This window comes from Nelumbo lutea, chromosome 4, assembly GCF_056320005.1.
Source record: "Nelumbo lutea isolate HS-2025 chromosome 4, American lotus-T2T, whole genome shotgun sequence".
NCBI lineage: Eukaryota > Viridiplantae > Streptophyta > Magnoliopsida > Proteales > Nelumbonaceae > Nelumbo > Nelumbo lutea.
In genome coordinates, this window is record NC_142687.1 from 4,331,152 (window position 1) to 4,344,535 (window position 13,384).

The 13,384-nt window shown below is 40.9% G+C and overlaps 1 protein-coding gene across 2 annotated transcripts; it reads left to right on the forward strand.

Moving 5' to 3' along the window:
• The first annotated feature begins 6,967 nt into the window (after positions 1 to 6,967).
• Positions 6,968 to 12,735, forward strand: LOC148853472 (protein LAZY 1-like). 2 transcript variants are annotated; one of them, XM_088941561.1, is made up of 5 exons: positions 6,968 to 7,614; positions 7,719 to 7,785; positions 8,417 to 9,186; positions 9,914 to 10,217; positions 12,464 to 12,735. In XM_088941561.1, exons 1-5 carry the CDS (start codon positions 7,609 to 7,611, stop codon positions 12,481 to 12,483), a joined length of 1,167 nt encoding a protein of 388 aa, XP_088797687.1. In that variant the 5' UTR covers positions 6,968 to 7,608; the 3' UTR covers positions 12,484 to 12,735. The 2 variants fall into 2 exon arrangements, with proteins under 2 accessions (XP_088797687.1, XP_088797686.1); XM_088941560.1 differs by having other exon boundaries at positions 7,282 to 7,614; positions 8,393 to 9,186.
• The last annotated feature ends 649 nt before the right edge of the window (positions 12,736 to 13,384 follow it).

The following is a 13,384-nucleotide window of genomic DNA, read 5'->3' on the forward strand; positions in this document are numbered from 1 at the left end:
TATGCAGAGTGCATTTGGGTCTATACAAATACAAAGTTGGTTTAATTTTGTATTTATAAATTTACTCTCTTGCCAAATGACTTTTAGTTGTAATGGATGCAAACATGAATCCCCAATATTGGAACATACATTTTTTTAACATTGATCACTTTGAATGCAATGTTTACTTCTTTTTTTTAATGCAGAATTAGCTCTCATTTTGGGTGTAAACATGCCTCAGAATTTGTGTTTTTTTTATCATTGTCAATACACATTTACATTGTTGCCAAACACTAACAAAACTGAACGAGAATGCATATATACATTGAACCAGGATTTATACTCTTCCCAAACACAGCCTAAGGCTCAGTTTGGAATGAGTACAAGTACAAATCTATAGAGTAGTACAAATCCGTGTATTTTGTCTGTATTTGTAATGAACATATATGTTTTTATACTCCTATCAAACGGAGCCTAAAATACATATGCCACCAAAGAAAATTAAGAGGCATCATAGACCAAACTCCTCCATTTAAGAATACATTTTCCAAAGTTCCACAATTAATTAGATACGTTCCATGAGAAGGAGCAGACTAATGCACAGCTAAATATAGCTAGATTCTCCTACACTGCGGTTCTAAAAAAAAAAAAAGTAAAAGATCTAAAATTGATAGCTCAGAAAATGAACAATGAATGACAAAGTTGGAGGGGACATGGCTGTCGAGGACTTGGTAAGTTTTTTTTTTTAATTATCAATGGTATTGATCATTATCATATATTAATTAATTAAGTTTGCAAGTAGCCCTTTTTATGTGTTCTATGTGTTGTACTTGATGAGGGTGGATTTGGCCCTCCAATAACCTCATGGCACATGGCATCCCGAAACAGCTGGACAACACTCAGATGCCACCTAAGCGAGGATTTGGAGTCCCAGATCGTAGTTCATCTTTGTCCCAACCTGGCGACCTGCCTTTATTGTTGACTTGGCGACCTCGACCACAACTTAGGTCGGCTTGTAGCACCTCGTCCAGGCCCGACATGCAGCACCTCGTCACTGACTGAAGTGACCTCGACGCGAGGCACAACCTCTCTTGAAGGCTTGCTGACCTAATTGAGGACCATGCGGTGACCTGCGAGATGTGTTCGTTGACAAATTCGGCATGCATACCCCGACACTCCCATGTTTCTTTGAAGTTGGCCCACGTACCGAATGTTCTGGAGGATGGTCAACGTGCATAGCGGTTACCTCCAAGGATTTCAGACTGGTAAGGCACAACCTCCCGGAAATCTCAGATGCGGTGCACGAAGCCTACACCAAACAATGCCTATATAAAGGCACCAACCGCAATGACACAGGGTACGCGTGATTATTTGCTCACTAGCTTACTAGCATACAAACTTTTAGCTCACACAACCCAATACTGACTTAAGCATCGGAGCAACCTTGACGGGTTAGCCACCCCGGGTTCTCTAATCCTCTGTCTTGCAACTTGGTCCAGCTCGCTACACAACTAAGGTCCAGGTCATCATCCAACTAGGAGCTTCCAGATCGCGCATCATCAATTGGCGTCGTTTGTGGAAAACGCTACAAGAAGCTAAGTTCTCACCTTCTAAAAAGCTAAGTCCTCATCTTCTAAAAAGCTAAGATCTCGCATTTTAAAAATTTAAGTTTTCACTCTATAATTTTCATTTTTTATGAACTAAAAAAAGCATTTTTGAGCAGCACCAACATCCAGAACGAATATCAATTACTGGGGTGAAGAACATTTGTGATGAACCTTGAGAACTCCCTTGTGACAATCAGACAAATTCAGGCCAAACCCAGCATTCCCAATGCCCCAGATAAATATACCGCTACTGCATGTGAACACCCCTCTCCCCACGGTACAACTATTAGCAGCTCCCACCAGGATTCAAGCGTGGAAATTCTATGAGATGAAGCATGAATTTCCATATCTGAGCATGGGAGAAGCTCGATGTAGATAGCAACAAAACAACCTCAACTCATCCTCAATAGCAATCTGCCAAGGCAATGCCTCATCAGCCCCGTTTTGTGAGGTCGCCTTTACAAGTCAAGCTCTTCGTGGCTCCCGCAGGAGCCGGCGGCCAACGGACTGCATGGATGCCCTTGAAGGTCGAGCCTTCCAAGGCTCCCATTAGAGCTGGTGACCTAAAGTCAATAGTGCTGCCCCCGTAGGTCGAGCTCCTAGCGACTTCTTGTAGGAGTCGATGACCGACGTCGCTATGAGGTTGATGTACTGCAGCCGTGGCCCTGAACTGTCGACTCACGCCGACAACAACTTTATGTATCAACAACCCTCACAAGGGGGGGGGGGGGAAGAGCATGTACGTTGTGGTCTTGCAAGCACTCACCCAGGAAGATAATCCCACAGGGTGACATAGAAACAACCATTTGAGAAGTTACTACAGAATGACCACCCGCTTAGGCAGAGAGGTCAGGCCACACATCGACTAAATAATATTATGGGGAGTGGACTATGAGTCGCTCCTAGAGCCCAAGGGCCATGGCCCCGAACAAATAGTGACCTCAGCGCAAAACATGAATAAGACCCAGTCGCCTCTTCGGCATGGGCAACTTAAGACCCAATTGCCTCTTCAGCATGGGCAGCATAAGACACAGTCGCCTCTTCGGCACGAGCGGAATAAAAAAGCAATTTTCACTTAGCCCCATCGGTGTGCAGACAGGTCGGTTACATACTGTTCCACCTCAGCCTCATTGGTGTGCAGAAGAAGAAAGAAAAAAAGAAGGACAAAAAAAGAAGCAAAGGAAGGAAGACTAATTCAGCACGAGAAAGAGAAACAAAGGAAAGACTAGACTATGACAAACGTAAACTTGGTCGATCTCTTCACAATAGACCTCCACCTCGGTTTTAGGCTCCGCATCGAATTCACTAGCTACTCTTTTGAGAACCAGCTTGAGGGACATTGCGTCGAAATCTACCTAAGTGGAGCAACTTAATAAAGCAATCACACAGAACTCCTTCTTGAGGACGACATGATGAGCTTTGCTCTTAAGGTACTTAGTCGGATTGCATAATCCCTTGATGGTCGCATCCCTAATAAGGTAGATGTCCTCGGGGTACCTGTTCCACCTCTCCTCGAGCGGATAAATTTGCTCTTGTACCCCGATAATCAAGACTGCGAGGTCCTGTGTAAGGCTGTAAACACTTGGACTCTTCCGACCTGAGGAACAAATAGGATTGAAACCAATGACTACGAGCTCATCAAACAGTCATTCCAGGCCAAAGGAACAATCTACTCCCTTCGTCGAGTTGCCCTCAGCTCAGTGCACGAAGCCTACACCAAACAATGCCTATATAAAGCACCAACCACAATGACACAGGGTACGCACGATTATTTGCTCACTAGCATACTAGCATACAAACTTTTAGCTCACACAACCCAGTATTGACTTAAGCATTGGAGCAACCTTGCCGGATTAGCCACCCCGGGTTCTCTAATCCTCTGTCTTGCAGCTTGGTCCAGCTCGCTACATGACTAAGGTCCATGTCATCATCCAGCTAGGAGCTTCCAGATCGCGCATCATCAGCACCCTTCCTTTGTAATGTTGAGTAATGATCATTTATGACAAGTTCACAGCATTTGTAATATTTTCATGGTGTTGGAATAAACTCTTGGACGGGTAAATTTGCTAAAATGATCATCGAACATCAAATCAAGCGAAAAACATAAATGGTCGATTCACTGTTTTAGCTCAATAATTAGAACTGGACTATCAAACATATATATATATCAATCTGAACAAGTACAGTCTCATTCATACCTTATATGGAAACTTAATTAATTATAATGGAGATAATGAGGATCAAACACTAAATCACTTGGTCAAAATGGCTATGATACCATTTCAAAGATTACAATTGTCAACCCCAAATAATTTACGCTTATGATGGAAAACCCTTACTTTGAGGCCTAAATGCTCCACATACTAATTTGAAGGGCCTTTTCAAAGTTATGATCACATTATGAGTCTTTAGATCTGGTGTGAACACAAGCATGTAAGCATAGATACATAGAGGTGGACATGAATCAAGTTATATTTGTGAACCATTTTGAATTTGGCTTGCAAAAATCTCAATCTGGGCCGGCCATGTATAATTTTTAATTTTTCATATAAAACTTCGATTCAATATTGAAATCAAGGCAAAGCTGCAAATTAAATATATGTGAGCTTTAATTTGAGTCAAACCAAATTTGAATTAAGCTAAATTCAGCTCAAATAATCTAATATTCAGCTAAATTAAGCTCAAATCCACCTTGTAACAATACAAAACACTCGCATGCGTATTCACTTGAATTGGCACTAGATCCGTGCATCACATTGGTTACCCCTTGATCCATTGGTTTCTCACCCTAGAGGGGTCATATAATTATTGAGAAAACATAAAAGTGCATTATGGACGACAACAAAGGAGTTAGGGTACTTGCATGGGAGAGTGGAGAGTATTGATGATTTATGGGAGACACAGTGATCAAAAGGTTCAGAGTACCAAACTCAGAAACAGAACTGCCTAAAGTAGCCTAGGGTTTCAGTAATTTGGATGTACCCCGTTGGATCCATGGGCCTGGAACATGTGCTTAGTTATACCCGAAATTAGGTCCACGTAAGTTCATCAACTTTCACCAAAAATAATGAACCTTCCTCCATGCAATTGCATTGCACGCTCTCTCTCTCTCTCTCTCTATCCAACAAGGGCCGTGTAGCCTTTTGTCTCTAAGCTTGCAACATTTTCTCTCTTTTCCGAATCATCATCGCTCTAAAAGATGCTAGTGGGCTTTACTTGGCCGACCAATCTTGTCTGCTTGATTCCTCAAATCACAATAACAATAATCTCATGGAAATTATAGCATAGGCATCGCTAGCTGCCGATAAAATAGGACAAATTCCGTCATAGCCCCTTGATTATTATTTGTACAAGATTTCCAGGCAGCTAACAATTATTTATTTGCAATGCAAATCTTAACCCGATAAAAAGTTTTGTACCCTGTTTAGTTTTGCATCAATTTGTTTGTAACTATCATTTGCCCTCTCCCCTGATGAAAAAATTATACTTTCTTTTTCTCATTTGCATTTGTAAACAGTGAAAATTTTGCATTTTAAAAATTGATGCAAAATTTACACCGCCTTCCTCTAATCTCAATTCTCTCTAAGTAGAGAAGTATCATTCGTTCTCTTTTACATAAGGTGGAGATTAATTACATTTTACTTCTCATTTCATTTCTCACGAACACAGTCAAATCTAAAGTAAAAATGAACCAGTCTTGATCCTTAATACACTATTAATTGTTACTTAAATGAAGCCTTCTCAGCCCATTTCTTTCTTTTCAGCCAATAAGCAGATGGCATCACAATGTCTTCCCTTTTTTGTTGGTTAGGCATAGGTGTCTCATTTAACTGTCCCTGATATCATATGGAGCGGAAGAGAAAAAGTTGAAGGTTTAGGAGAGAGAGAGAGAGAACAGCCCCTCTGATTTTACGTGTCAATTGATTTACACAATTCATTGCAATTATGGATAGAACCAGCTAATACCTCTGTCGGTGGGAAGGATGAATCGGAGTAAAGAAAGTAAAAGAAACTCAACTAGAATCTTCATGACCCCGATTGATCGATGTCAAAAAAAAAAAATTCAATCTCATCATTGGTAGTATCTTTTTTCATCGTGTATCAACTCGACATCTTTCATTCTCACTTTTTGGTTGGGAAAATATCCCCATGCTGTTAAGTACGTATGCTGAGCTCGTAGGGGTTGTTTGTTTTCCCTTCTACATGCAGTAAGCTCATGCTCAACGTACGCCTTTCTTATTTATGGATGATAGTATTGAGTGAATTTATACAATGTATGAGGTTGAATAAATAATTAAATATTGGTGAGGGATTCTAGAAAAAAAAATTGTGCAAAAAAATCTAATGAAAAGTGTTTGAAAACTATGAAAGATTTTTCAAAAATTATTAAATATTGATCAACAATAATTTAAGTAATTATGAGATATGAGAAGTGAAATAAATTATATATACAACATTGCAACAATGTGTATATTGAACTAAATGAACAGTTAAAAAATGAAGAACGTCATTTCTCATAGGTAGCTTTAGTTTTATAATCGTAGTGGTAGCTATTAGGCTTTGATCATGATCTAGGTCTATGCCTTAGCTTGGATTGGCCACTGACTCAATCCAATCCATCAAATTTATACTGCTACTTCATCACAAAAATTAAGAATATAATTCAAAAATATTAAAAAGAGAGAATTGAGAGTGCTTCTTAAATGGGCTTTTTTGTGCTTTTCATGTTGGAGCCCTTTAAAAAATCGTTTGGCAAAAAACTCAAAACATGTTTTTTGCATAAAAAAAAGCCCACTTGGAAAACAGATTAAAAAAAAGAAACCCTCTATTTAACTTTTTACATATACAATAAACTATTTTGAACAAAAAAGCTAGTGAGTAGCCAAACACTAAAAAGTGTCTTTTCAAAAAGCCAATTCCCAAAAGTGATTGTTTTAGAAGCTCATTTTAGCCAAAAAGCACTCCCTTAAGTAGCCTTATTGGGAAAGGGGGTAGAAGTTACAAACATAAACTGCACATACAATTAAGACCTAATTAGAGGGAGATGATGGGTTTTATTAGATAGCTAGAATTAAGACTTAGGAAGGTTTTATCATAATTTTTTAAATTTTAATTGAAACTAAAATAAATCAACCACGTTTAGAAAAAAAGAAGAGTAGGCAGGAGACCATGTGAGCATGAAAGACTGATAGACTCCTTTCATGTATATATATAATGCAAATATATATAGATAGAGATGTTGCAGAGCCATGAGATTAATCTATATTCTCCTTTTTCCATGTAACATGAAACGTATGTTTATGACTTATGAGTGGATTAATGCAGATGTGCAACTGCGGTCTGCGGCACATAATAATCCCGTCTCCGTCTGAAATGCTAATGGACGCACACAGGAAATAGAAATAGGGAATAGGATGAAAGGATCCCACAAGGGTCCAGACTCGTGCAGACTCCAGAAAACCGCAGTCAGTGCCAGCCAGCCTCCAGGTGACGCATGATTTGATATTTGACAAAGAAGGACCAACCCAAAACTTGTATGTTTCTCTTTGTTTCTCTCTCTCTCTCTAGTGCCTACCCCACCCATCGGCCCATCCATCCATCCATGCATCTTACTCTTACTGTCTTACAGCTTCATGCAATACTTTTATTGAGCTCATCATCAACTATATGTTCATTCATTGTAGCCGACCCTATAGACATTAGTTGGGATAAGGCTTATATGACGATGACGATGGTGATCAACTACATATGGGTCCATTAACTGATCATACGACACTGACATTACAACTTGTTACCCAAAGTTAATCCATTCATTCCTTGAGTTTCGCCTTTACCTCTACCTCTATTTTAATATAAGCCCTACTACTCCTCCTTCAAAGTTCAAACCCATCCCCGTTTCGCGTCTGAAATCCATATGTCCCTCTCCTCGTTCTATCCCTATTTTCTTCTTTAACGTCTATCCCTACTACCGAAGCTACCAGACAACCAACCCCCATCTCCACTCAGAAGAAGGCATATCAAGATGAAGGCGAGTTTCTGATATCTATCTTCTTCCGTTTAGATCATTTTAATTTCTTCAAGCACCGAGCTTGTTTCTTTAAACCTTCTTACATTGTTTCTTCTTTGTCGCAGTTATTAGATTGGATGCACCGTAAGTTCCGGCAATATAATAACGAACCAAGCAAGGATTTTATAATCGGTACTGTCCACTCTCTTCTTCTTTTTGAGGCTACCACTGAAAGTCTGTTACAGGCTAGGCTTATAAATCATCAGTAGCTTTGGTCGTTGAGCGTAGCATTAATCTGCTCGGACGGTGGTCGTAGCACTTTCTTGCGACCGCCCAATGAAATACGGACGGCATCCCCCTTGGTTTTTAAATTCGAAACGTCAAATGGTCTACTTTGTCACTGGCGTGTCCGTGTTTTTTGTTGGGCGGTTGCAAGAAGCAGAAAACTCTGAAGTTTGAACAGGGTCTGGTCCAGTTGGAATGTCCACCGGCCACCGGGGTGTACTCCAAATCATCTACGGGAACCGGACGATACTGATTTTACGTTATGGTGTCCCAACTAAACTTTGACGAAAGTACAGACGGACCGTGAAAACTGAAAAGGACCGTTTGCTTTTTATAAAAGGCAAATTTTTTTTTTTTTCTAAAAATTCACTGGTACAGTGGTAGCTGCTCCTGCTCGTGTTTCATTTTGTTTTGTAGGCGGCCGTCTCGTCTCTGTGTCTCTAAATGTTCTAATGTCTTCTGCTCTACTAGCACCATTCCAATTCCTTTCCTTGTGCCTGCTTTCTATTTTCAGGTTCCTCTTGTTATTGTCTTTCAGGGCAGCCTTCTTCACCCGACGACGAACCACAATACTACTACCACACAAAACCAGGTTACAACGGATCACGATCATCATCAAACCAGATGTCTCAGAAAGAGCGGATCCGCCGGAAATCTTTCGCTGGATCGGAAACAACAGTGGTCGATGAAGACTTGGAAGCAGCAGCGGCGGCCGAACGCTTTGATGGACTCCTCACAATCGGGACTTTTGGTTCAGACCCTGTCCTCGCTGACCCCACAACGTCTGTTTTCACCTTCTCCGTTGAGAATATAACTGAAAAAGAAACTGAGATGACGGAGAGTGATCTCAAGCTCATCAACGAAGAGTTAGAGAAAGTCCTTGTGGCCGAAGTAAAGGAAGATGGATGCAATTTGTCATCTGGGAGGAGCAGTCATGTTAGTACTAAAACAACCGAGAACAACGGGAACAGCACAATGGCAATCTGCCCACTTCAAGAATATCTATTTGGTTCTCCTATCAAGATTCCAGAAACGATTATGGTGGCCAAAAAAGAACATAGGATGTCACTCAGCGAGCTTTTTCATAGGAGTAAAACGACAGGTAACTCAGCGTCAGATGCAAAATGTGAAAGGAAGGCGAAGCGAGCAGAGAAGGAAGCTATAGCCGAGAAATGTGGCAGTACTAGCAGTCATCATCTCATGACGAAAATTCTTAAGCGACGGACATCTAATACGTGTTCTAGGAACCCTGCCACTGCTGTTGCTGCTGCCTCTGATCCTGTTTCAGCGGAGAAGAAAACCCACAAGGTGCGTACATTTACTTCTTTACTACTGGTCCTGGACCTTCCCGTTCCCGTACCCGGGGGTGGTGGTAATTCTTACTTTCTGAGGAATAATGGACCTCCCCGTCCGGCCGTCCCTTGGACCTTGGTAGCAGTTGCACTGACGGGGGACCTTGGAAATCAACAATGATATATAACCTATCAAATCAGAAAGTACAGGGGAGGTTTCACAATTCACATTCATATTCAGTCAGTCTATGCGCCAATCGCCATTAGCCGTGCATAGACGTTCAATGAGCAACGCTAGTTGACTCGTCGAGGGTGGGTTCCTGGGTGGATCGATCATTTGGGTACACGTCATGTCTACTCAAAGAAACCATCATTGTGTGTGGGCAACGCTAGTTGCTTCTTGCTTATACGAGTTTGTTGGGTTGGGTCAAACAGCATATTGGGCGGGCCCCACATAGCGTATTATCAGATCACGGTATCGTTCAGCCGGCTCGGCTAGTTGAGATCAATTCAATCCCCCACAACGACCCACGGCACATCACATTTCCCGATGATATGTCAGAAATGAAGATGATCCGACGATGTTAAGTACCATGTACCAACATCCCCCTGGGGCCTGGGCTGGAAATCTCATATTCCTATATATAACCTTTGAGATTTACAATATATTTGGTAATCTTAATCTCTCTCAGTTAATTGAGTTTTTTCAACTTTTTATTTTTTGTGTACTCTTTGGCTGCCAGATCCTACAGATGTTCCACAGAAGAGTTCATCCTGAGAGCTCGACTACCAGCAAAAAGCCCGCAAAGCTATATAAAAATGAGATGAAGAGTAATATCCCTGACGATAAAGGTGGAAGCTACGACTACAATAATGGAGATCAAATGCCCCTAGAAGAGGACATCATGATATTTCCTCAGAGTGCCATCTCCAAGGAAGGATTTCTTCGACACTGCGAAAGCCCATCAAATCCCCCACCGCAGTTGCCACTTGGCGGCAGAGATTCCAATGGGAATAGGGAATATTGGATCAAGACAGATGCCGACTGTAAGTACAAACTAACACCACACTCCGGCCTTTTCTTTTCGGTCGTCAAATTCCGCCCACCCTATGGTTCGTAGTACAAAAATGTAGCAAATCATGCAGCCAGTTCCAGTCTTCCAGAGCCCGGATCTGCTGCTCGCCATGCTGTGTGTAAAACACTATATAACCAAATTCTGACCTGGACTGATCAGTCATTCTCTCTTTAAGGTTAAATACTCTGCAACCCAATGCAGAATTCTGAGTGAACAGCCCCCATAGTCTATTAGTGGTCCCCCCCCCACCTAAATTACATCATGTCCATGAATTTGGCATCAATTCACGGTCAGGATTCACCCCCCACCGGTATGGTGGGGCTACAAAATTCTAACCTAGACTGATCAGTCATTCTCCCTAAAAATAATGTCCATGCACTGAGATTGGATCTACTCAGAGTGTGCCTCACATTGACCTTACATTATGTCTTGGTCTTACATTGGGAATATCTCTCATATTTGTATTTATTATTCATAGGGAGATATTTTCAATACATGGTGGGATGTGATTGTGAGATCGGTGTGAGGTGCATTGTGAGGAACAGGTCCCACTTCAGTACCGACATTCATGTGTATAGAACACTAGTATAATTTAGGGAGAATGGTTGGGGGATGAATCCTGACCGTGAATTGATGCCAAATTTATTGGCAGAATGCAGTTTATGGGGGGGGGGGGTTACATTGGGTTGCAGAATACTTAACCCTATTTTTCAAGGCCACACAGTTACATGCTTTGCAGTTTGTACAGTAGCAAGGCTCTGACTAGATGATGAAATGTGTTTATTGGGTAGGGATATGGCTACTAACAAAACACTCCCAACACTGTCTTACAAGCCATTGCAGATCTACATTAAGAACATCTCCCTTGTATTAATGAGGAGATGTTCCCAATGTATGGCTACAGTGGAATTGTCAGTTAGGATATGTTGGGAGTGTTGGGTTGGTAGCAGATCTGAACTCGTGTTTATCATAAACAAGAAGGATATGTTCCTTTTATATTCTTACTGGGGTTCTTTAAAAAAACAAAACCACAAAAAAATGGAGAATGACCAATCGACCCAGGGTCAGAATTTGTAGGCTCAAAGTACTGTTGGGGTAGGTGCCAGCTTGGAATTGATGCCAATCAAGGGTGTCAATGGACTGATTTTGGATTGGACCCTGTCCAATCCAAAATCAATTTGGATGGATTGGATAAGACATATTGGATTGGAGCAATCCAGTCCAAAATATTTATTAGATTGGATTGGACTTGGTCCATCCATAACAACTTTATATTGGACTGGGTTAGATTAAACCAATATCTGGTCCATTGATATAAGATAAAAATATGTGTCAATACACCAGGTTTGGGTTGAAATCAATTTATATCAAAGTGAATTTGAACAGATTGGATGGTTCAAATATTGAATTGGACTGATCCAAATTAGTCCAAAACATTCATTGGATTGGATTGAACTTGGTCCATTTATAATGGACTCACATTGGACTGCATCGGATTGGACCAAATCCAGTCCAATTGACACCCCTACGGCCAATTCACGAGCGGGCATTGGTGCATAGAATGGGTTGTTGACCTTTTGAATATTTATAGCTCTGCAGTGAAAATCAGAAATCTGCATTGGACAAATCAATACTCCTCCAAAAAAAAAAACTGGAAAGGATCTCATTAGTGTGGGCTGGTCCACGCCTGGACTTACATAAAACCCATTAGACATGTGCTAGGCCCGTCCTGCTGCAAACCATAGTTATAGAAATGGCTAAGATTCTAAGGACCGACACAAGAACGATGCCCCGGGATAAATAAGCATTAAATAGCACCACATTAAACCAACTGATGGTGGCTCAGTTGGTAGTCTCTGACTCGTTGTAACATATACCTAAAATCAAATCCCGCTGCCACCCGGGTTGGGGGATTTAAGGAAATGGGGATGGATTACCCCGGTTGTGCAGCCCCACGAACTCTCCATTAGACAAAATTCACATGATGCTAACATTAAGGTAGTCAGATCCAATTCATAACAAGTTTTATAAACCCAGTGTCCGAAAAAAAAAAAACCGATCATCAGGTCAGATGATCGGAAACCATCCCTTGCCACGTTAAAGAATCATGGTATGAAGAAAAATAAATAAAACATAGAAAAGCTACAAACCTCTGATATTGATTTCATTCTATTTGTGATGTGATTATTTTTCGGTTTTCTTTTTCTGCCTTTCTAGACCTGGTCTTGGAGCTGTAAGGGCATATATAGCGGCAGTCGCATTCTTAGATAGCCTTGGACGGTCATCCTTTTCCAGTAAGAAGTGGTTCAATGATCGGTGATATCCTACTTGATGATTATAACTAGTCTTACGTGAATGGTTCTGTTAATGATAAACATGAGAGCAACAATGAAATAATAAAGAGGCATACCTCTACCGACAATCACTGTAATGATGATCTATTGATCAATATAAAATTTCTTCTGTGATCTCCAAATAGTCAACATAAACTTGATTTCAGCTGTTCAAGGGTCTCATTGTAACATTTGAATCATTGTTACTGGTTGATTCCAAGTCCAATAGAATGGATCTTACATCAATACAATAGAACCAAAACACAGTGCTTGATTCCGATTTCATAATCCCACCTGAGGGGTTCCATGAGAAACCGAAAGAATCCCACAAATGTGATTCTGGTTTCATCATATGGATCCAACTGAACAATAGATTTGTCAAGAATAGGCTCGATGAAAGCAAATGCTGATGGAAGTTTTTTAAGAGTAACAGAGATGTCGTTTAAACAAAGAATATGCTATTTTGGTGGAATTATGACTAATGAATAATGCATTTTTTTCCGGAGAAGTTGAACCAGGTCCAACCTTCACTCCGGATAATCCATCAAAGAACATTGAACAGGACAGGTCTGGGTGGGTTTTTTCTGTTTTCCTTGAGCTTTTCCAGACTCAGAAAACTGTCAGAAAAATAGGCTGTGTCAAAGTATGTCCAGTTAAGGGTAGGATAGTTTCCAATCCTAGTCTGACCCCAACCTGAAAGTGAAGGAAAAGAATTGCACCTCCAGTTCCAACAACGTATGGTGCAGCCATAACTTTTATGAGGACCACCATCAGAGGTTTAATCCCCATTCTACCACGGAATCTG